General features: G+C 35.9%; 5 protein-coding genes across 7 annotated transcripts; 3 read left to right on the top strand and 2 right to left on the bottom strand.

Annotated features, from left to right (window-relative positions):
* The first annotated feature begins 674 nt into the window (after positions 1-674).
* On the top strand, positions 675-4,296 carry LOC135152078 (protein ACCELERATED CELL DEATH 6-like). The gene is made up of 4 exons (XM_064091722.1): positions 675-1,565; positions 1,828-2,798; positions 2,936-3,468; positions 3,584-4,296. The coding sequence occupies exons 2-4, from the start codon at positions 2,147-2,149 to the stop codon at positions 4,247-4,249; spliced, it is 1,851 nt and encodes a 616-aa protein (XP_063947792.1). The 5' UTR covers positions 675-1,565; positions 1,828-2,146; the 3' UTR covers positions 4,250-4,296.
* LOC135152310 (protein ACCELERATED CELL DEATH 6-like) lies at positions 785-1,639 on the top strand. Its single transcript, XM_064092211.1, has one exon. It carries the CDS (start codon positions 785-787, stop codon positions 1,637-1,639), a length of 855 nt encoding a protein of 284 aa, XP_063948281.1.
* Positions 4,297-4,874: 578 nt separating the features above from the next.
* Positions 4,875-8,291, top strand: LOC108218789 (phosphatidylinositol 4-phosphate 5-kinase 6). Its single transcript, XM_017391897.2, has 8 exons — positions 4,875-6,286; positions 6,362-6,529; positions 6,623-6,788; positions 6,884-7,000; positions 7,080-7,273; positions 7,399-7,529; positions 7,614-7,692; positions 7,766-8,291. Exons 1-8 carry the CDS (start codon positions 5,103-5,105, stop codon positions 8,046-8,048), a joined length of 2,322 nt encoding a protein of 773 aa, XP_017247386.2. The 5' UTR covers positions 4,875-5,102; the 3' UTR covers positions 8,049-8,291.
* Positions 8,292-8,868: 577 nt separating this feature from the next.
* LOC108218640 (nonsense-mediated mRNA decay factor SMG7) lies at positions 8,869-17,102 on the bottom strand. 3 transcript variants are annotated; one of them, XM_017391674.2, is made up of 9 exons: positions 17,000-17,102; positions 16,801-16,883; positions 15,118-15,200; positions 14,245-14,844; positions 13,979-14,101; positions 12,455-12,687; positions 10,501-12,369; positions 10,237-10,372; positions 8,869-9,346 (listed from the first exon to the last, which is right to left on the bottom strand). In XM_017391674.2, the coding sequence occupies exons 3-7, from the start codon at positions 15,184-15,186 to the stop codon at positions 10,512-10,514; spliced, it is 2,883 nt and encodes a 960-aa protein (XP_017247163.1). In that variant the 5' UTR covers positions 15,187-15,200; positions 16,801-16,883; positions 17,000-17,102; the 3' UTR covers positions 8,869-9,346; positions 10,237-10,372; positions 10,501-10,511. The 3 variants fall into 3 exon arrangements, with proteins under 3 accessions (XP_017247163.1, XP_063947791.1, XP_063947790.1); XM_064091721.1 differs by lacking the exon at positions 17,000-17,102 and having other exon boundaries at positions 8,869-9,325; positions 16,801-16,993; XM_064091720.1 differs by lacking the exon at positions 17,000-17,102 and having other exon boundaries at positions 16,801-16,993.
* Positions 17,103-17,917: 815 nt separating this feature from the next.
* On the bottom strand, positions 17,918-22,643 carry LOC108216551 (protein GET1). Its single transcript, XM_017389345.2, has 7 exons — positions 22,467-22,643; positions 21,405-21,484; positions 20,461-20,531; positions 19,143-19,213; positions 18,978-19,059; positions 18,743-18,792; positions 17,918-18,284 (listed from the first exon to the last, which is right to left on the bottom strand). The coding sequence occupies exons 1-7, from the start codon at positions 22,569-22,571 to the stop codon at positions 18,213-18,215; spliced, it is 531 nt and encodes a 176-aa protein (XP_017244834.1). The 5' UTR covers positions 22,572-22,643; the 3' UTR covers positions 17,918-18,212.
* Between the last annotated feature and the right edge of the window lie 5 nt (positions 22,644-22,648).

The raw sequence follows: 22,648 nt of genomic DNA on the forward strand, positions 1-22,648 counted from the left end.
GTCAGTTAGCTGAGTTTGGTGAATCGGATGGTATTCGGCCTACGGAGCTCTTGAATTTATAACATGTTATAGTATATTTTTTTATCATCTATTTAACCAAAATATTAAATTTAGTTTAGTATGATGGGTCGGTATTCGATTTCATGCGCCTTTTTAACTTATAATATATGTTTTATATCATATTATTAATTATTAATAACGAAATATTAAAAGGTTAGATTGGTTAGTTTATATATGAGTTTATAGGTCTCCTTAAATTATAACATGTAAAAAATATATTATAACATTCTTATTAAAATATATATGTTCGACCTCATTTTTAAGTAGCCATTTGACGGACTTGACTTTAAAGAATTTATCCAACTGTTAAATAAAACATTTATTTAATTATGTTATTCTATCATAATTTTATTTTTACGATAAAATTAGTCTATGTTAACCGTCCGTGCATTGCACGGGTTATAAGCTAGTATTATATATTACTCATATAACACAAATCATTAAATCAATATGAATTTTAATCAGAATAATAAATGTTTTACTTGATTAAAATATTATCTTATAGATTTGAATTTTTTTGAAGGAAATACATCCATAATAATTTCTACTATTTTAAATTTTATTTTTGACTTTTCTCTTATGAGTATAGATGAAAGCTTTATGATATGGATGGAAACTTATGGATGAAAACTAAAGGATGCAATAATGTATTCACTAAGATTCCTAGAACAAACCAGTTGGCACATTAATTTTCTTTCAAGAAAACACACACAGAGAGAAAGATATGAGTCTTCTTGATTTGAAGGTAGAACACCGAGTTCGAAATAGACAGTCAGCAATTTTATGGAAAGAACGACTGAGGAGACTCAAGAGTCTGAAGGATCCAAGAACTTCTACTCCCATAACAAATGCAGCAGAGAGTATAGGCATACAGCAGCAACAAATAATGGACCTGGAACTTTGGGAAGCTGCAAAGAATGGAGACGTTGACAACTTCATAACCTGTTTAGAGATATTTTCCAAATATAATGATGCTCCTCTATCAACCATTTTCAGCCAGTTGACTTTTCCTGGCCAAGATACATTCCTTCATGTTGCAGCCGGCTATGGACACGAAGATCTCGTTAGTTTCATTGTTAATCATTTCTTTGAACTGGTTACCTGCAGAAACCATAAAGGCGACTTGGCCTTACATTTGGCTGCCAGAGCTGGACATGTCGGTGTAGTTGCAATGCTTTTACGAGTTGAAGAAGAAAAAGAGGGCAATGAAACGCAAGCAAAATTCCCATGTCTAGCTGTGAATGATGATGGAAACACTGCATTACATGAAGCCATGCTATATAATCATAAAGATGTAGCCAATTGCCTCATAGAGTCTAATATAGAGGCAGCATATTATGTGAATAAACAAGGCAAGTCGCCATTATATCTGGCTGTTGAATCTAGTGAGATTGAGTATGTCAGCAGCATATTGCACGGACAATCTGAAAACATGCATCTACTAGATGAGCAACTTACCAAGGGAAGATCCCTTATGCATGCAGCAATAAGGATACAGAGCATAGGTATGCCTCCTATCCTTATTCAATTTTTTCGCATTTCTAGAATTGTCATCTTTGGGCTCAGACTTCTGCATTAGAAAGCTCTTCTTGCAAGTAGATATTTGCTAGTAATCATTTACATAATTATTATAAGCTAAGTACTATTACCTGGCTTGGGGATTTCAACATTGTTTATGACACATGGAGAAGGATGACAATATATTTCCCTCAAGGCCTCAATTATATTAATCTCTCTAATTTAGCTAATTCTAATCTCCTATTACAGCAATATTAAATAAAATTGTCGAGAGCAAGCCTATGCTTATCAATGTCAGAGACGAGAATAACCTTAGTCCACTCGATTTGGCATCATCCACAATGTTTCTGGAGGGGGTGAAACTGTTAGAAGATTGGCACAAACAAGGTACGGCAAATACTGATCCAGTGACTATAGATAATGATTCTCATAGCAGTACACAAGAAATACCCATTGAAGATATAAGACAATCAGACTTGCAAAAAAAGGAATACGACAGGTTGCAGAACCTAGAACTTAGTCAAAAGGTTCACATATCACCTGAAGGCAGCTTGGTTGGGATCGAGTCATGTGCCTTGAACTATACAGATGTGCAAAGAACGGAAAAAGGGATGACTTCTTTTCTCTTTTATCTTCAAAAAACTTCCCCCCTTCAGCTATTTACATCCCAAAGACTCCTCTGCAGAATACATTCCTTCACGTTGCAGCTAGTTTTGGGAACGAAGATCTTGTGGGGTTCATTGTCCAACATTTTCAAAGCTTTCTCAGCATGAGAAATAACAGAGGTGACACAGCCCTTCATGTGGCCGCTGCTGCTGGTCACCTAGCAATAGTAGAAATTCTTCTGGAATTCCAAAGGGAGCAACTGAGAAAGGACTTCCTTCAGGATAATGGTATACAGAGCATCAATAAGACAGCAATTGAGAAACTTAAAGAAAGAGTACTGGTAAATGATGATGGTAACACACCTTTGCTTGAAGCTTTGATAAATAATCATGGAAAGGTTGCAGAGTATCTGATCAAAGCAAAAATAGAAGATGCATATTTTGTAAACAAGCAAGGAAAATCAGCATTATTCGTGGCAATTGAAGCTAATAACGTTGGCTATGTTGATACTATACTAAGAACCGACATTTCTTATGCTTACCAGCATTTTTTATATGAAGAAGTGACAAAAGGAAAATCTCTAGTCCATGCTGCAATAAAATCAAGAAACATAGGTACTTCCAAACACTTCTAGTTCAGACTGTAATTGATATATAGTTTTCGTATATGTGATTTTAAAATAGCCTCTCAAAATGTTTAGATTTTTTATTTTGAACTAAATTATATGAGCTCTTCTTAATTTCATTTCCAGTTCTACTGAAAGATATCACAGAGATGAAGACTGCAATACTGAAGATCAAAGATGAGAAAGGACAGACTCCACTTCACTATGCAGCGTCAACTAACTTTACTGAGGGGGTTGATTTCTTACTTGACAAACTTAAAATGGACCTCATTGAAAAGGATGCTGATGGATTATTTCCTATACACTGTGCTTCCAAGTATGGTCATGTTGGCATACTTAAGAAGTTGCTTCAAGATAGCCTAGATGCAAGGGAGTTTGTAAATCAAGATGGTCAAAATATCCTTCATGTTGCAGCTAAGTACGGAAAATACAGTGTTGTTACATACATTTCAAAAAATCCAGGGCTTGTGCTTCTACTTAATGAGAAAGATAAGGAAGGCAACACACCGTTGCATCTGGCAGCAATGAATTGGCATCCAAAGATTGTAAGTTGTCTGACATGGGATAAAAGAGTTGATCTAAAGATTGTTAACAACGAAGGCTTAACAGCTCTGGATGTTGCTGAAGACAATATAGAAGGAATAACTTCCTCTAGACAGGTAAGTATGTACTGGAGATTATACTATTTTTAAGTTGAACTCGCGCATATTTAGTGACATCATTGTATATAGCGGCTAACATGGACGGCTTGAAAGTTTTTTCTGTTGTATATAGCGGCTAACATGGACGGCACTGAAGTCTGCTGGTGCTGGAAAAGGAATGCTAACAAAGAAGCCAAAATTAGAGGGACTGAAGTCTGCAAAAACTGAGCCATACAACATGGAATATTGGAAAGATAGGGTGAATACTCTCTTGCTAGTGTCGACCCTTATAGCCACTGTGACTTTTGCAGCTGCCTTCACAATGCCTGGAGGGTTAAATGATTTAGAGCCAGACCATGGCCTGACCACTTTGCTAAATAAGCTCATATTTAAGGCATTTGTGATTTTTGACAACATCGCAATGTACAGTGCTATATTGATGTCTGTCTCCCTGATGTGGGCGCAATTAGGTGACCTTACTCTGGTAATCAATTCTCTAAGATTAGCTGTGCCATTGTTGGGAGTCTATCTCACCATGATGTCTTTAGCCTTCATGGCTGCGGTGTACGTTGTGATTAGCAAACTCTTCTGGCTCTCGCTTGTTTGCTTCACACTGGGGCTCATTTTTCTTGCCTGTCTTGCAACACTCTTTTTCCCGTTCATTCTACCCATCTCCTCCAATAAAACCATTGTACGTTCCGCCTCCTATTATGCATTTTGTCTGTTGATGTTGGGTTCCGGATGCTTCTTTGATCCCGATGTAGAGAACAATTATCATCCATTTAGGTGGCAGGAATGAAATACAATGTAATACACATATCATTCCCACAGCCTTTACTGATCAAATTTTCATTGCTGCTGCTACTTCTGCACTCTTTTTGTTAATGTAGTAACTAAACGCGACTAAAATCTGTATCATACACTAACAAAATATCATCAATACAAGTGTGAGTTTAGTATTCTCACAAAATCTCTCCTAAAATCAACAGCCTTTTGACTACAGATGATTCAGCTTTGTTGATTTGCCTTGCCAAAATACCAGTCAATCACAATTCAATATAAATCAGACTCTTTTCTTATTTTAGTGGTAAAAGGACAATTATATATATTTATAGGTTTCTCGTTTCTCTAGTGTACATATTCACATGCAAATTAACCTACGAAAAAACCAAAAACAAAAACAAGAAAAAACATAAAAGCCACAGGCTTGTGAGAGAACAGTTGTCAGAAAACAGCAAGTTGATGCATTAGATCCGCTAATCCTTCGAGAAGTCCGACTTTAAGGGAAGAGTATGAAGATGTTACAAATGGAAGAGACAGAGAGAATAGAGTACTAGTTCTTTAACAACCAACCAACCCCTCAGAAACTCACGCTTTGCTGTCAAAACTAATCTTAATCACTAATTAATCATTTTAGTTATCCGCTAAAATTGCTGTTCAGATTTTTCAACTGTGTTTTCTCATGCTTTGTCTTTAGTAATTGGTAGGGACTAATTAGTATCCACTCCATGTCAAACAACCACCACCCTGTTAGAAATATTCCAACTAAACACCATTTTTATTGTTTCTTGTTAAGCCATCATTTTTAGCTTGTCTTAATCATTGCATGGTGGGGTGTTATTTTATTCTGTTGTGTATAGATTCTTCATGGAATGAGACGTCTGAAATCTGGTAGCATATATAATGGGAAGAGGGGCGTAGATACTCAATCAAATTGTGTCGTGATGAAGGCGTGGGAGGCAACTGTACGCAAGACACAAGCTGCTGCAAAGAGAAGAGCCAATACCATTTTTGGTACAACTTATGTAGCTCATGCTAGCGACGACGAAAGTGAGGTACCTGCAGAGCCTCAGAGTCAGCCGGTTGGAGATGTTTATCATGCCGAAAGATTTCTACCTAATGGTGATTATTACACGGGACAATGGGCTGAAAATTTTCCTCATGGCAATGGGAAATACTGGTGGACTGATGGATGCATGTATGTTGGTGAGTGGTGCAGAGGCAAGACTAATGGGAAAGGTCTTTTCAGCTGGCCTTCAGGGGCTATATATGAAGGGCAATTTAAGAATGGATTTATGGATGGTGAAGGTATTTATTCGGCCCCCAATGGGGACATGTATAGGGGTAACTGGATCATGAATTTGAAGCATGGTTATGGCAATAAAGAGTACTCCAATGGGGACACGTACGAGGGTGATTGGTGTCGTGGGGTGCAGGAAGGCAAGGGGAAGTATCAGTGGAAGAATGGGAATTGTTATAACGGAGAATGGAGGAATGGAATGATTTGTGGGAAAGGGAAGTTGCAGTGGGCTAATGGGAATTCATATGATGGAAGTTGGGAAGATAATTTGCCCAAAGGGAATGGTACATTGAAATGGCCTGATGGAAGTTTTTATGTTGGGAATTGGAATAAAGATCCGAAGGAACAAAACGGGAATTATTATCCATCAGGTTCTTCTATAGTGGATGGAAATGTGGAGTGGGATCCTCAACAAGTGTACAATGGGGATTTGCAGGAAATTGTGATTTGTCCTAATGAGAAAGTTCCGATTTGGCCATCTCAGAAGAAGCTGGCTGTTTGGAGGTCTTCTAAGGGTGTGGATCCAACTGCAAGGCCTCGAAGAATGTCTGTTGATGGAAGGCTTGAGGCCACTTCTGATAGTACATTTGATAGAAGTTCCAGAGGGTCCAGAGAAGATGTTTCCTTGACACTTGAAGATTTAAGTACAAGAGGCAGTCCTATAAGGATCCCAAAAGTTATCAAAAAACAAGGAGAGACTATCAGTAAAGGGCATAAAAATTACGAGCTCATGCTTAACTTGCAGCTGGGGATCAGGTACCTTTGTGTCAAATCTTTATTCATATTTCAACCATTATTGCAACTGATCCTCATCATTTGGGTGATTTACAGGCATTCTGTAGGAAGACCAGGTCCGCCTCCGTCGCTAGATTTGAAGGCTTCGGCTTTTGATCCGAAAGAAAAAGTCTGGACAAGGTTCCCCCCTGAGGGATCGAAGTACACCCCGCCACATCAGTCCTGTGAATTTAGATGGAAAGATTACTGTCCATTAGTTTTCAGGTAAGTCACATATATCCCTGTATCCCAATGCACTATCCTAATAATGTCCCTGATAACGACATTGTCGGTTTTTCCTTCTGTACACATTATCAGGACTCTGAGGAAATTGTTCAAGGTAGATGCAGCTGATTATATGTTATCTCTTTGTGGTAATGATGCCCTTCGAGAGCTCTCTTCTCCTGGTAAAAGTGGTAGTTTTTTCTACTTGACAAACGACGACCGCTACATGATCAAGACAATGAAAAAATCAGAAGTAACAGTGAGTTCGTCAACTGCTTATTATGCGTAAAATATCCATCAGATGATTGTTTATTTCATGAAATTATTTCAGTCCAACTTACTGGCATGAATTAGGTGCTCTTAAGGATGTTGTCAGCGTATTATAATCACTTCCGTTCATACGACAACAGTCTAGTGACCAAGTACTATGGACTACACTGTGTGAAGTTGAATGGCCCTGCACAGAGGAAGGTTAGATGAAATTCTCTTTGTTTTGTTAAGCAAATGGGAGTTGAAACAGTCTATAAGTTACAATATGGCCACAATTTAGGTGCGGTTCATCATCATGGGGAATCTTCTGTGTTCTGATTACACAATCCACAGGCGATTCGACCTCAAGGGCTCGTCCCTGGGTCGTATGACAGATAAGCCAGAATCAGAGATTGATGCCAACACAATCCTTAAGGATCTTGATCTCAACTTCTTATTCCGTCTACAGAAAACCTGGTTACAAGACTTTCGAAGGTTCTTTTTTCCTTTTCTTTTCTGTTGTCAGTTTTCACACAGACCTACAGACATTCAATACCTCTCATTATAAATCTGTTCATTTCTACTTGGACTACGAACATAAATTGTGTCCGTTGTAACAGGCAAATCGAAAAAGATTGTGAGTTCCTTGAACAGGAGAGGATTATGGACTACAGCCTGTTGGTCGGGCTTCACTTCAGAGAACCAGCAAGCGCTGGTGACCTCATTCCCTCTGGATCACGAACACCTACTGGTTTGCTATTTCTCCCTTTTCATCTACACTCTTGAGGCCTAATTTTCAGATGCATAACAGACTATGCTTTCCTCTTTTGTGCAGAGAATGGGGGCCCGGACTCTGATTCAGTCTCTCGGCTTTCTAAAGCAGACATGGATCAGCTTCTTATGGACCCTTCAGGGTAAATGTTGACGATATGTATCTGTTGTATTTCAATCTGAAGCGGGTGATAAGAATTCATGTATACGTTGCAGGTGGGGTAGTATCAAACTGGGAGAGCATATGCCAGCAAGGGTCGAAAGAACAGAAAGAAGAGAAGAGTTGCAGCTAATAGGCGAGCCAACAGGAGAGTTTTACGACGTTGTGATGTTCTTTGGAATCATAGACATTCTCCAAGACTACGACATCACCAAGAAACTGGAGCATGCATACAAGTCCATTCAGTATGATCCAACGTCAATTTCAGCAGTGGATCCCAGACAATATGCAAAGCGTTTTCGTGATTTTATTTTGAGAGTTTTCGCAGAAGATGAATGATATAGATTGAGCCACACATCTTACTGTATATTTCAGGAGTTAAGTCAGCACCAGCTACCGATTTGCCAAGGTGTACAGAGGAGGATGAGGATTCTTAGAGCCACCAAGGGTCGGGTCTTTCGAGCCTCTGAATTTTAACTAAAGTATATTCTTTCTTGGTATAGTCTCCTTATGAATAATATTCATTGTAGATAGAAACTGTATTTCATACCGGCCTGAAACCAGTACACCACTTTTACAAGATTTTCCCCCGAGCTTTACTCGTTGAGTGCCAATGTTTACGCATTTTTAGATCATTTCCGAGACTTGCACTATCGAAAAAATGAGCCGTTTTCATTTGGAGGCCTTTACAGTCCGAGTAAAGTTAATTCAAAACAACAATATTTATTCAAGGAAAAAAGAATGTTTCTTTTATCTTCTCTCTTGACAAAACTCAGGAGCAGCGGGGCAAAATTTAATGGAGAAACTCTTTGCAAAGACGTTAATTTATGTCCGTGGACTACTTTAAACAACACATTACAGTAACATGTACACACGGTAGCCTATGAACTAGACAACTTTTGTTACAACTAATTTAGCAAAAAGTTATAATAGTTGGAAATATTCTTATGGTCATACTACAATTTAACCACCAATATTCTTCCCATATATATCTTGTTCCCTTCTACTCCAATAATTCCATTTCCTTTCTTAGAAAGCAATCCATTACTTGCTAACAATAATTAGTAGATATGATCAGACCAAAGCAATAACTACTAGTACAGACCTTCCCATACATTATTCAATAGGAATGTGTATTACGTATTAACACAATATGAACTTGAGCAAAATAATCCATAACCAAATCATTTAATGGAATCCAAAATATAAAAATATATCAGAAAAAAGCAATCAGGGCCGACTAACCCTGATAATTTATTTTACGTAGCTACATCTTGTTCGAAACTTCAAATAAACTAATATTTCCACAATTTTCAGAGCCCTCCAACGAGGGCAAGCAGACCACCAAATTGTATATTATAATACTCCGCCACAAACGACTTGTCATGACAAAATTAGCAATTTCCAGTAACACTCTTTGTCCCTTTGTAACAAAGATACCTTGTCAGTAGACCAAGACAGTATTTTGCTGATGGAACTGCCTTCCAATATCGACTGTGAGATTCCAGTTTCTTCATACACATTGTACCTCTGATTTTATCCAACCACGGACTTTGACCCCAAAAGAATTGAATTTCCTTGCACCTATTGACTTCATGATATCCCACTGATCCGATCTGGAAAATGCTCGACACAAGCTTTATAAAAACAAAAACAAAAACAAAAAAACTTAGATTTTCCTTTATTATGAATGTAAGAATATTAACAAATACAGCACATGCATAAGTATAACTTGCAAAAAGCCCTTGGTATCGAGATGTAAACATTGCAAGAATGCAACATACCAGCACCGATGAATTGCCAACACAGTATATATTTCAACATGCCTGTTAGGTGTTACTAATTCAAGGAAATATCCAACCAGGTACGAATCAATGAACTTCAGACAACACAACACCAATACCAAATTAATCTAGGAAGCATATATGACTAATTACTAAAAGTGGACAATAAGATAGTTTGAAATGCTGTAATATTTCAAGGAGTTCGCAGTAAGTACATATAGAGTTTACGATACAATTTCCTGTTACTTCACGACACTTCAAATCATTTATAATTCAGCTGTTGACAAGTGATACAAATGTACTCATATATATGTAGTTGGCGATACAATCCATTTATTTTACATTCTTTAACAGGAAATTCCACTCTGACACAAGAAGAGCAGGTCAGATAGCTTCTGCAGATCAGTTGCACAAGTTTGCCATAAAAAAGCAAGAAACCTATCAAATTGGACCAATTATTACTACATCTATTTTGGGATTGTTTCCAGACACTATGGATGCAAACAAGTCCGGTCAGTCAACTCTATCACTTTTTCATAGAAAAAACTCCTATAACACAAGCTGATGGCAAAACCATGAATATTCTCTCAACTCACAGGCCAAAACCATGGATCTTCTCTCAACTCACAGGCCACATTTTAATTTTTATGTAAGCTGTGTCAGTATATCGACAAGTATATGCATATCTAGAGTTATAGAACAAACAATATATAATTAAGCCTCAAGGAGAGCTGAAGAGAAACCTTTTTAAGAGCAGGTGCCTGCTCCAAGACCATTCATGCCCAATTAAAACTAATAACATTGGTCACACTGCAAACATGATGGCTGAACTGCTAGAACCAGGCCACTGGATGTCAGCCACATAAGATTGTGCACAACCTAAAATGATCACAAATCATATCAATTTCTTTAGAAATACAGCAAAAGTAGTAGCGGAAATAGTCCTTTCAAGCATTTTAAACACAAAATAAAACTAGACGAGTGTAAAGAAATTATCAACTACGCACCCATATTCATTTCACACAAAGAAACGACCTTCCCAGAGAGACTGCCCTTGATATTGTTGTCCTATAGGAATAGTTTGAATATTTGCTTTCTGATGATTCTGATTCAAAGTTCCAGGAAACTGATAGTCCTGCCAGATATTTTGTTTGTCCATTTGGGCTCGCGATGTAGACACTTGTTTTCCAGGGAAAGGAAAGCTTACAAGCCCAATGGAGTTTTCACTCTTGGTCGGAGGTAGGCCAGCCTGCACTGGATTAATAGAATTGCTAAAGCCACCAATTTGTGCAGATGCTGGTAGCCGATATCCATCTAGCCAGCTGTAATCATCCATCGCTGGAGCTTCCTTCAATGTTATCCCAGAAAACAGCTCATCAACAGGTTTGGAAGGAACAGAGTTAAATCCAGGTGGCGGGCCCGAGTGTCGAATAGGTCGGCTTACGGGATTCTTTTTCGCTCCAACTGCCATGGCCAATGACGGCTTCCTAGATAGGGTATCTGTATTGACTCCTGAGGACATAACAGAATCAGACTGATTTGGAATTAAAGTCTCTGTACTTGATCCAGGATACCTATTGACAGCATCAAGACTCGGAGGCTGTGGGAAGGGCGCTGTCGAAGGGGCAGGGCGCAAAAGCCCTGAAAAATCCTGCAACTTGGATTTTGAAGAGAAGTCACTTTCCACAAAACTCAAATTGGAAAACCCATTGACAGCAGAACCTCGTTCAGTTGCCCAGTTCAAATCACTTGGTTGTGATGGCTGAAGATATTGGGCTGTGAAGTCAAGAGAAATAGGTGGCCTTGAGCTGGTATTGAAAGAGTTCTGCAGAATAGTATCATCATGTGAAGCAGAAACATATGCAGATGTATTTCCCAAACTAACACTTGAGACGTCAATACCAGACAGGAAAACCTCAGACACGGTCAAGTTTGAATCAATCACATCAGTGTTGTTCTTATTGACTACTGGCTTAAAAACAATCACCTCATCCTCATCATCTACATCAAGATGCAGCTGTGCCTTTGGCTGCAGGGCTGTGGTTTTACTTCCCTCCAAATTCGCTTCGCCTTTAAAATCTAATACGGGGTTTTCAGCAATTTGGGGTTCGACACCAAAAACAAAGCTCTTCAACCTAGTGTCATAATAAATAACCTGCTGTCCAACCTTAACCACATTAGCAAGAGACTTTCCAGCAGCTATTATCCTTTCAATACGAGCTTTCTTTTCCTTCTTGCCACCTTCACTTTCAAAAGAATGCTTCCTTGAAAAGTCAAGTACGAGTTGCGCAGCTTGCAGGGGAAGGAATCCTCTTAGTTCGAAGTCCTCGGGCAGTGCAAGCCGATTGCCAGTTTCATTTTCATCATAACTGCTCATGTTGTAGAAGCAAGTATCATCCTCGTCCTGATTAACAAACATGAAACTGCTCGAGAGAAGCTTATTGAAAAAGGTAACACAATGATTCCAGAAAAAAGATCTAGCACTAGATTGTCTCTCATCAAGTTCGCTGCCAACTGCAATGTCTTGACGACAGGCTAACCACTCCACAAAGACCATGATGCCAGGCAACATATAGCTTGCTGAAGGATCAGTCAACTGGATGCACCTCTCAAGAATGTGCCCCATAAACTCGAAAATAGCAGTAAAAGCATTCTTGAGCACAACTGAACGTTGCAAGATTACAGCATATGATTGATTTTCAGTTTCCCTATTTACGTTGTGAACCGTGAATATCAGTATCACTATCAACCTTATAATCAAGAGCCTACATTCGGAAGTATCTGAACCAAAATTCAGCCCCTCAACCGCACCAGAGGAGACAAGCTCTAGAAAGTCACTCTTGGTCAAAGAAAAAACTTCTTCGAAAGTCTCTAAGCTGGAATAAAGATTAAAGTAACAAGTTGATCAGTTTTGATGTCGCAATTATATAATACTTTGCTAATTAAACATATTGATCCCACCTTGTACGTGTAAATAAAATGCCATTGAGACGGACAAATCTAGTGCTAAATGCTTTCAAAATTTCAGCCATACTGCGTGATTTCTCTTTAAAGAGAGTTGCTTCCACCTTGACATCCTTTGTTGTAGGCTTGTTGTCACCTTTTCCTCTTCCTCTTCCATTCACCCGTACCTGCCTGGTCTTGACAGAAGATGGTTTCACATCACCAAGCAGCTGAGAGTAGATCTGTCGGTTCTGCAAACATAAATTTTAACAATGTTACTGGCAGTCCATTACCATAAAAATCCAGCTTACAGATGTAGAAGTAAATCTTGATTATTGCCATTTAATATATATATATATATATATATATATATATATATATATATATATATATATATATAGGGGTGGGTTCTGGTACAAACTTACAAACTTACAAACTTTATGCGTTCAACACATATATAATTTGAGTTCAACATTTTTTTAACATATTTTGTTGAACATCGATCAAAATTATGTTGGAGAAGTACATAAACTAATTTTTCAATGTAAGAACTAAGTTAAACGTATTATATAACTAATATTTATGTTTCTAGACCCTACCCAAACCCCAGAGGTATAGTTTAAGCATCTTTATAGATATATTCAACACAATGATAATTAGTGTTCTACACCCGATGTTGAACCCCAGTTACAAAAGTGTTGAATGCACGATTTATTTATGCATTATTATTAAAAATTATGACGTTTTTTCAAGAATTTTCAACATGGATACTTTATATAACTAAGGATTAACACGATGGGAGAATAAAAAAAAGTTTGTAAGTTTGTAACTTTAAAAAGTTTTTATTTGATCCTATCCCTATATATATATATATATATATATATATATATATATATATATATATATATATATATATATATATATATATATATATATTATCCTGTTAAAGGAACTCCACACAAAATAATATAATATTTATCAAAATTTCATTTCAATCTTTTAGTCAAGCTCATTATCTCGTCTTTCAATAGAACAGTACTGCAAATATGCGATAAATATATTGTCGAATTAAAATATGTATTGATCCTCGTCCAGGAATGCATGCAGTAAAATTAAGTCTACAGTCGATAGATAAAAAAAGGGCAGAAATGAACCACATAACCCTCTTTGCACTAATGACTGAATACAGTGTCAAATAAGAGCAGACAACAAAAAATACAAAATGAACAGTATCCCCACCTGTTGTGCTTGTTCAAAACAGACACTATATAATGAAAACACCTTCTCATACCAATGCCATAACCAAAAAAAAAAAAGAATACAGTGTGTAACTGTGTAGCATGTAATTCTAAATAATGAGGAATCTCTGGAAGTCCTTATATATCAACAGATGGCAGGTCAAAGTTTCTGCATCAGTTTTCAAGCACATTGCATACATACATTTGTACTAGACTTGTGAGCTAAACATATAACGTATAACTATGAACAAAATTAAAGATTGATCCTCAGATGAGATCCTATACATATATGTTTGCCTATTACCTTCTCAAATGCTATTATCAGGTTTTCTCTTGCAGTGCTAAAAGGGTTATCCACCGCCAGACTTCGAAAATATCTGTAAACCGCCACCAGTTCATCCCCCGAGTACGATGCCAGTATTGCAAGCTAAAAACACTTGATAATCAGCCGACAAAATCTTACAGAAACAATTTTAAGTAACAAATTCATAAGCATAGCAATTCAAATCAAGGTAACAAAATACATTGAAGGACAGGCACATAAATGCACTAAGATTAAAATAGACTCGCCTGATGATGAGGGTTGCCACTTGAGGGCCAAATTGCTGCCGCCTGCATGTAGTAACTATATGAGGCAGCAAAATCACGAGCTTTTGAATCATCTTCCCCATATAAACCTTTGTATCGAGCAAGATCCCCGAGATAAATCAAACAGCGGTTGCACGATACCAAGCCTTTTTTAATCTCCACCAATCTATTTCCATCTTTTGATAAAGAAATTTGAGTCTCTAGATCTTCTGCAAAGTGACCCAGAGGTAGGCCATACTTTGCCCTAATCTTAACCATTAAATCATGATAAAAGCCGGTTGCCTGAGAGAGAAAAGTTTTCAGCTGGGAACGAATTTTGGTGACCCGCTCAGGTCCACCTCTCATTGAACCTTTCCCACTCTGAGACACCGCTGATAGAGCAGCACTGTAGTGTGCCCGTAGCTCCTCGATTCTCCTATAATGCAACTGCCACAAAGCATACTCCACTTCATGTTGCTCAGAGAATGCATTATCTTCAAGTATTATAGTTTCATAGTTTTCGCGCATTTGTTGCCAAGCATTAGGATCTGAGGGAATTCTGGCCTGAGCCGCTTTCCTACGCCTACTCTCCAATTCTGCATTCTGGAAAAAAAGGTAAAACCAAAATGTCAGGCACATTCATCATTCATGATACCTTTTAACATATTTCCACATTGTTAAACAAATATCATCTGTTATTCTGGATGCCTAGATTTATTATCAATGTTTAATAAAATAGTACACATCAGCACATGGATTAACTTTCTAAGTTTCCCAGCAAAAGAATGCTACAATTCTAAAATATTTATTCTCAGGATCTCGTTTGGGTTACAGAAAAAGAAATGGGGTCAAGATAGATAGAAAAAGAAAGCGCACCTGATTGTAAAGTCGCTGAATACGCTCTCTTGGAAGATTATCAGAAGTGTTGTCCATTGGTATAGTCATATTCCATCAAAGTTCTGAGACAAGATAAAAACACTAATGATGCAAGTATAATAGGAAATTCAATTACTTTATCAGAGCGCAAAACAAATTTATACATGGAAGAGACGATATAGCAGATATCATTAGTACTTTAATAGATAAGCATAAGTATGTCTTAGCTAATCATACATATCCCCCACCCCACACACACACAGTGTGTAATAGTTAAGTTGCTTTGGATTTTTCTTTTTTTCTAATGGCCCGTGGAGTATGGAAGGTAATGCAGGGTGCCTTTTCTAATATTAGCAAATTAATTATGGGCAGCATATATAAACAGACCAGATAAGAACAATGTCTTCAGTATCTACAGTTTTGCTGCTCTAATTATTTCTAATCTCATACCACAATCCATATTCTCGCTCAATCAATCTGACTTCTTTTCATGCTCAGTTTTCCTCTTTGTACTATTAGCTCATTCCGTAGTGGGTGCACCAGTACACACACGTAAAGAACATGGAAGCTAACATGCCATGAGTTGAATACTGAACAAAATAGATTTCGGCCAGCATGTAGAGATAAGCCAAGTAAATAGGATGTTTTATGTCTACAAATTGTTACTCTTATTATCCCTAATCCGTATGCAATATCTCTCTCAATCAATTTCACTCTCTTCATGCTATTTTTGGCTGTTCCTCTGTGCAGTATTTACTCATTCCATAGAAAATACAGATTACTTAAATAACAAAGAGCTTAACATGCTACAATTGTGTTGCTTACAGTCCATAACTTTTCCAAGTTCTGTAGGCTTGTTTACTCAAATTCCCCCTATGAAGCCTTCCAAAGTTCTATAAACTGGATTCAGATTTTAGATGCCAAAAATTCAGATGAAAACAATCACTCCTATTTAAAGTTACTGACAAAATAATTGTAGGTAGATGTCTCAAATAAAGAACTGGTATAATATAGAGGGAGAGCTACTGTAACAAAAATATTCGTCTCAAGGGCTGTGAAGTGCATCATACCAACAATATGTCTGTTTTTAAGAATTTTAGATAATACATTTCATAAGTGAAACTTGCGCTCCCCTCCTGAATAAAATCCCTAATAATTTCTATCTATAAAACAAAGATTTCAGTAACATCCAAAGATTTAAGTAACATCCGCTAAAGACCACAAAGGAGTTCGAACTTATTTTCCTTTTCTCACCTAAGCGACTTCATCAACGGAAAATCTAACATTCAAACAACAAAGCAATACTCGGTAGGCAAGGTACATACACGGAAGGTCTTAATTATATATTTAAATCAGTATAGAATCCTAATTTAATCACGCAATAAAACAATAACAAAATAGCAAGAAATTCATGCCCTAAACAACCGGATCACAAATTTTGATATACATACAACCCATACCGAAAATCGAAAGCAACAATATACGATGACGAAATTCAAAGACCTGTCAAGCAAAACACGGAAACATATAGATACAGAAACATGTATCTATAGACACAAAACGAAACAGATCGCGGCGCATAATTGATCCAACAATCATCGAAAATAAAAACAAAAACAATCCAAGCCTCTGATGAAACTTATTGTTAATAATTAATAAATAAAAACGAAAAAACAAACAAACCTTGGTAGAAAAGAGATGTTGAAGAGCGTGAATGAAAAGAATCCCCAAATAAACGAGAGAGATTGTATGGGGACTCCAAGGAGCTGCGATTTTGATTTGGGGAGGAGAAAAGTAGAATTAGGGTTTGGGCGAATTTATAATAATAATATTTCAATTGGTAATTGTAAATATTAAGAGACAAGAAAGAAGAAAAACATACGAATATTTTAGCAGCAGCAGCAGCGTCGCTCGCCGTACGAGCTTTCTATTTCTACCCGTCTCTACGCCGACCTCTATGTCCTTTTTATTCTTCTGTATTTATTTATTACTATTATTCATTTTTTGTATTTACTTATTTTTGGCTCAAATATACTTACTTTTTATTGGTACTATTTTGTTTTTTATCTAGTCTTTTTTTTTCCCTTCTTTGATACAAAATAAAAATGAAAGAGGGAATGGGGATTTTTGTTTTGTTTCTATAAAGAAAGTAATTTATTGTAGTTTTTTAATTGAATATCCAATTACCACAATTAGAAAAAAATGAATATACTATAATTTGAAAATACTTGACATATTTTATTTTATCTTCTTAGATAATGTAGATATTTGATTCAGTAAGAAAAAAAGGAAAATATCTTATAAGATATATATAAATTTATACATATAAAAAGGAAATAATCTGTATCTGTATAATTTTAATAAACATACAAGAAAAAAAGTTATATTGTCACCTAATTTTAATTTTGTACGATTTCGTGCGTTTACGCATAAAAATACTCTTATACAAACGTGTACCAGAAGTTAAAAGTCAAACATGAAATTTCATTTTCATTTTCGTGGAGCGTATTGCCCTCTTTAGTCATGAAGTATTTGAAGCTCAAAACTCACTAAAAGCGTCTATTTGAATATTTTATTACTTGTAATTACTTTTTGCCATTAATAAAGATAAGAATATCATGAAAATAAATAATATGTAGTAAAATTGTAATTTGGGAAATCAGAAAATAAAAAATTTGCTAAACAGAGGGGCAAATGATATTGATAAACATTTGTATTCATACCCCATTTTTTACGTGGTAAATTAAAAACTACAACTGCAACTATAAACCCTATTCAGCAGAAAGCTGTACCCTCAATATATGAACAAACTACAGCATATATTTCCACAGGTATATCTGAAGAAAAAAATCAACCTAATGTATTTAATTATAATCAAACAAACAAAGACCAAATGTATCCAATGCTGATAAACTTCTTTCATCACAACCAGAAGTTCGTACATTTGTTGAGAAGTATGTTGTAATCAAAATCCAGCAAAGGGCTTTCCATATCAGCTTTCTTGTACTTCACAGTCAAGAAAAACAAGGAAAACGTGCAAACATCTCAAGTCTTCAATGGCTAGAGACCTCCTTTTCCTTGATAAGTTATCTTTATCACTTGAACATTGTTTGACATACAAATTTTGCAACCCTGTTAGATACTACCAGCCATGGGATAATACCAACCTGCAAATGCAACAAAAAAAGGGACTAATTGATAAGCACTTTAAGATCACAATTCAAGAGCTTTGAACCTTATTATCATAGTAACCTTACACACCACTGGTTTTTTTTTTGACAAGACGGATGCCAAGAGAACACAATCTTATAATGGCATCTCCTTTCGCCTTCTAAAAAGTCAAATCCCCCCCCCCCCCCCCCCCCCTCTCCCAGTTCTCTAAATTGTTTCTATACAGCTTCCCATAATAACTCTATATATTTAACAGACCGGCAGCATTTATCCTTCCCTTCAGATGAACAAAAACGCATGACAGTCCCACCCACCCAAATAACCTGACATAAGAAAAATCTAACTTCTTTCTCTCTCCGTCTTTATCTCGACAAAAATCTGATCTCGGATATTATTAACAAGGGCTGACATGAATGTGTAATATAATTAAACCACAACTATTGCTTCTAGTTACCATAACATAGCCGTTTGAAAAACCTCCAGATCTCCAGGACAATAATCTTCCTGTCAGAAGTAATGAAAACAAATATATCTTATTAGAGATAACTGCATTTATTATTTAGTACAAATAGATCACATCGTGGATTTTGTTTTGTTGTTTCAAGCAAAAAATGTACATTCATCACTGTTTTAAGTATAAAATTACACGCTAGTACATGTTGGAGCATAGTTTAAACAATCAAATTTACCAAAGGGTTGCACAAGCTGGTCAGAAACGGAAGCAACAGGAGCATGCCAAAACCATAAACCAAGTGCAACATATATAAAAACCTGCGAGTGCAAAAGTAGATGATCAACTCCTCATAACAAAGAACCACGTTATAATTTATAATGTAAATAGTTCCGGACAAAACCTTTAGCATCTTTAGTTTTTTTACATTTGAATCATATGATGAGCTTATCTCCTTGCTTTTTAATTCTTGATCTGCATTTTAAAATTGCTGTTAGAATCTTTAATCAAAACGGAAACAGAAACACATTTTCTATCAATATTCATAAATCAGTGCACATTTTCTTTATTATATCAAGTATGCACAAGTATAACTATTTTGTAATTCTAGTGTCACAAATTTTATCTTTTTATTTAAAAAAAAAAAAAAAGGTAACTAAAACACTAACAACCAAATTTTAAGCGAAATAACCATATAGGAAAACAAAATTCAAGTTTCAGCTTCTAGATATATTTGTAAGAATAGCAAGCTAATATTATATATTAAAAGGTACAAAATAAGTACAGAATTAGTGTACATATCAGGAAGAGTTAAATATGACGCAGAGAAATAAGCTAGCTACTATAGATGCGTAGATTTTCGATTGTAGAAGATTAAGAAATATTAACCACTAGAATAGAGAGGGAAAAAAATATGCATATCTAAGAAGAATCGAAATGGTTTGGAATATCATAGATCCCTTTTCAATAGCTGAACAAGCAAGAAATATGCACAAGTGCTGGCAGTTATTATTTGATGATTACATTAACATCCTGAAGGGAGATTAAGTTTTTTCAAGAGGTAAAAATGTTGAATTTAAGGAATTATGATGGTCCAGCAATAAATTCTCCAGCTCAAACTCATGTCTCAACACTTTGTCAAATTATGCACGAACCATTAGGAAAATAAGACTTAACATCAATCGGAAAATCTGATTAAGAAGAAGTTTCAACTTCCAAAGTTTTCTCTACATAATATGTTCCCTTCACAACTCACTAATAAACTTCTCTCTCACCTCGCTGATTTAAGTTATCAAGTTAATGTATACGAAAGTCTTACTTAAGTTCTAGATATAACTTTTTAACATTCCCTGTCCCCTTTTTTAAGTCCCTCTAACTTTTGGCATATATAATTTAATTTGAGGTGATTGTAATAAATATTGGTACTTAATACTGTATTATTTTATGATTTTTATACCAAATGAAAATATATATTCAGTTTTTTATTTAATATAAAATGAAAAAAATATTTAACACACCTTAGAATGTGTCCCAAAAAACAAGGGGGAAGATTGGAATTAGAGACTACTACCTAATACCTATGCACATTCTGAAAAAGAGAAGAGGGAGTTCAAAGGGGCACGTTCAGGGAGGGAGTATTCAACTTGTCTAGCTTATTCGAAAAGCTTTTATATATGAGTCCCAAAATAGATGAAGATATTAATAACCTATTAATACCATACTTTTGGCAAGTTCCTTCTCCTTGGCTACTGCCATCCTCCTAAGTTTGGCCGCTTGTGCAAACGTAGAAGGCCTGCATTTCACGAGTTAGAGAACTGTTACAAATGTTAGACGACACATCTGCAAGTTTAAATATGTTGAACTATCCAATGATTGATTTCCTCCACCACTTGGTCCAAAATTTCAAGATACAACATATAAACATCGATTATTAATTATATCAAGAGACTCGATTAATGCAAACATCTATACTAACAGTCACCATTATTACTAATAATTGAATTTACATTTACTAGATTGTAAGTGAAATGGGATGATGTTGTTACAAAAGATGATATGGTCTCCGTTATGTAAGAACAACATAGAAAATCATATCACAGGTATAGAGAACAATAGATGCCATGAAAACTTGAGTCTTGAAACTATGAAATCCATATAAATCCAGAAATTAGTAACGAGTAAACAATCCCGTGAAACTTAGGTGGCTATCAAAACTTCTAATGACTTAAAGACAGCTCCACTTCTTTAGGTAGATATGATATACATAGGGTTAAAGTAAGAAACTAAGATAATTTGAGAACTTGGGTCTATTTTTTAACAAATACTCATACATTCACGTGATTGTTAACTTCATAACTTTACAAGCGATATAAACTAAATATTAAATCTCCGTCATATTTATCAATTACATTCTGCATAAGATCCTACATGATATTGCGATGTATGCTTTACTAATGAGCGAAAAGAAAAATCGATACACAGCACCAGTGTCAGAACTGCTACCAAATGCTTTCTTTGCCTACACACATACAGTTGGACTTCGCATATAACCAAAGTACTAAAAGCACAAATCAGCACATGCTTTAAGCAAAAGGCAAGCTAATATTTGTACAATTAAATATTTTGATAACATACAGGGTTTTAACTGCTATAAGAAATTACTCACTGTGAATATGTATTCGCTTCTTTATAGAGTTGTTTAATCTCTGCACGCAACTGAACATCTGCAGCGCTAGTTGATCCTTTCTGCATAAAATCATCATAAACTACAAATTAAATAGACATTTGACAAGTTTCACAATGAGCAAGAATCAAACCCAGAACCTAGGACAACAAGAGATAACAAAATCTCATTTGTAAGGCATATAAGCCTAATTATTCAAAAAAAAAATAAAAATTGACACGAGATTAATTGACCACACATTCAACCACCAGACTTATAAATTAATATAAAAGGACTATGATAATTTTGTATTTTCCCTAGGTCACTCAGCTGGTTTTTACATGCTTGACTGACTCATGTTTCGTGCAACCAGTTTGGAGTAAAATCCTTTCCTGCAAGTGTTACTACATTCGATTCGCGTTATTTTTTTTAGGCTTACAACATTTAGCTGGAGTTTTTGTAGTTGTACCCACCCTAGGTACGTAATCGTTGCAATATCTGCTCTTCTCAAATTATTCTCGATGCTCTTCTCAAATTATTCTCGATACTGATCTCTAATGTTGAGTTTGGTTGGGTGAATGAATATGAAAGGAATGGAATGAAATTTGAACTGTGTTATGGGCAAATGTTAATAAATTTCATTCCATCCTCCATTCCCTTCATTACACAATATACCAGAGATCACACCTTCAATTTGAGAATGAATGCTCCATTCCTTCCTATACTCATTTTCTTCTCAAATCTTATCATAACAATTTTGTACTCAGTCATTTTTTTCAAAATTTTCCTTCTGCCTCGACTATTTTCATATATTTTTAATCATTCCATTCCATTCTCCCCATCCTCCCATCCAAACACGACATAAGTTTTCCATAGCTGAATGGAGCAATATCATAATATATTGTATATATACGGATAGAAATCAAAGCATGAAAACACCTAAACAATACCAAAATTAAGCGAGACGGAGGAAACTGAATCAAATTGAGGAATTATTGATTGAAACGAGATCGAATTAAGATTGGAATATCGAATTAAGATTGGAATGGAGAAGTGAATAAATACCTTCTTTCTAGTGTTGTCTAGGTACATAGAGAGATACTGAAAAGCAACAACGACGAAGAATATCAACGGCGCACCAACTGACAATCTGTGTTCCGCATCTTCCATTCTGTTCTCCCCTTCCGTGCGTGTGTATATGTGCGTATACTCAGCTTACAAATTCAATTCCACCTATGTTGATTTTT

Source organism: Daucus carota, chromosome 4, assembly GCF_001625215.2.
Source record: "Daucus carota subsp. sativus chromosome 4, DH1 v3.0, whole genome shotgun sequence".
NCBI lineage: Eukaryota > Viridiplantae > Streptophyta > Magnoliopsida > Apiales > Apiaceae > Daucus > Daucus carota.

Excerpts from the sequence above, each read along its gene's own strand:
- LOC108216551 (XM_017389345.2), bottom strand. The coding sequence starts at position 22,571 with ATGGAAGATGCGGAACACAGATTGTCAGTTGGTGCGCCGTTGATATTC. Across the intron at positions 21,485-22,466 it reads TAGACAACACTAGAAAGAAG|AAAGGATCAACTAGCGCTGC; the intron begins GTATTTATTCAC and ends GATTTTATGCAG. Across the intron at positions 19,060-19,142 it reads AAAAACTAAAGATGCTAAAG|GTTTTTATATATGTTGCACT; the intron begins GTTTTGTCCGGA and ends TTGCACTCGCAG.
- LOC108218789 (XM_017391897.2), top strand. The coding sequence starts at position 5,103 with ATGAGACGTCTGAAATCTGGTAGCATATATAATGGGAAGAGGGGCGTA. Across the intron at positions 6,789-6,883 it reads TGAAAAAATCAGAAGTAACA|GTGCTCTTAAGGATGTTGTC; the intron begins GTGAGTTCGTCA and ends GGCATGAATTAG. Across the intron at positions 7,001-7,079 it reads ATGGCCCTGCACAGAGGAAG|GTGCGGTTCATCATCATGGG; the intron begins GTTAGATGAAAT and ends GCCACAATTTAG.
- LOC135152078 (XM_064091722.1), top strand. The coding sequence starts at position 2,147 with ATGTGCCTTGAACTATACAGATGTGCAAAGAACGGAAAAAGGGATGAC. Across the intron at positions 2,799-2,935 it reads AATAAAATCAAGAAACATAG|TTCTACTGAAAGATATCACA; the intron begins GTACTTCCAAAC and ends TTTCATTTCCAG. Across the intron at positions 3,469-3,583 it reads GAATAACTTCCTCTAGACAG|CGGCTAACATGGACGGCACT; the intron begins GTAAGTATGTAC and ends TGTTGTATATAG.
- LOC135152310 (XM_064092211.1), top strand. The coding sequence starts at position 785 with ATGAGTCTTCTTGATTTGAAGGTAGAACACCGAGTTCGAAATAGACAG.
- LOC108218640 (XM_017391674.2), bottom strand. The coding sequence starts at position 15,186 with ATGACTATACCAATGGACAACACTTCTGATAATCTTCCAAGAGAGCGT. Across the intron at positions 14,845-15,117 it reads TTCAGCGACTTTACAATCAG|AATGCAGAATTGGAGAGTAG; the intron begins GTGCGCTTTCTT and ends CTTTTTTTCCAG. Across the intron at positions 14,102-14,244 it reads GTGGCAACCCTCATCATCAG|CTTGCAATACTGGCATCGTA; the intron begins GCGAGTCTATTT and ends AAGTGTTTTTAG.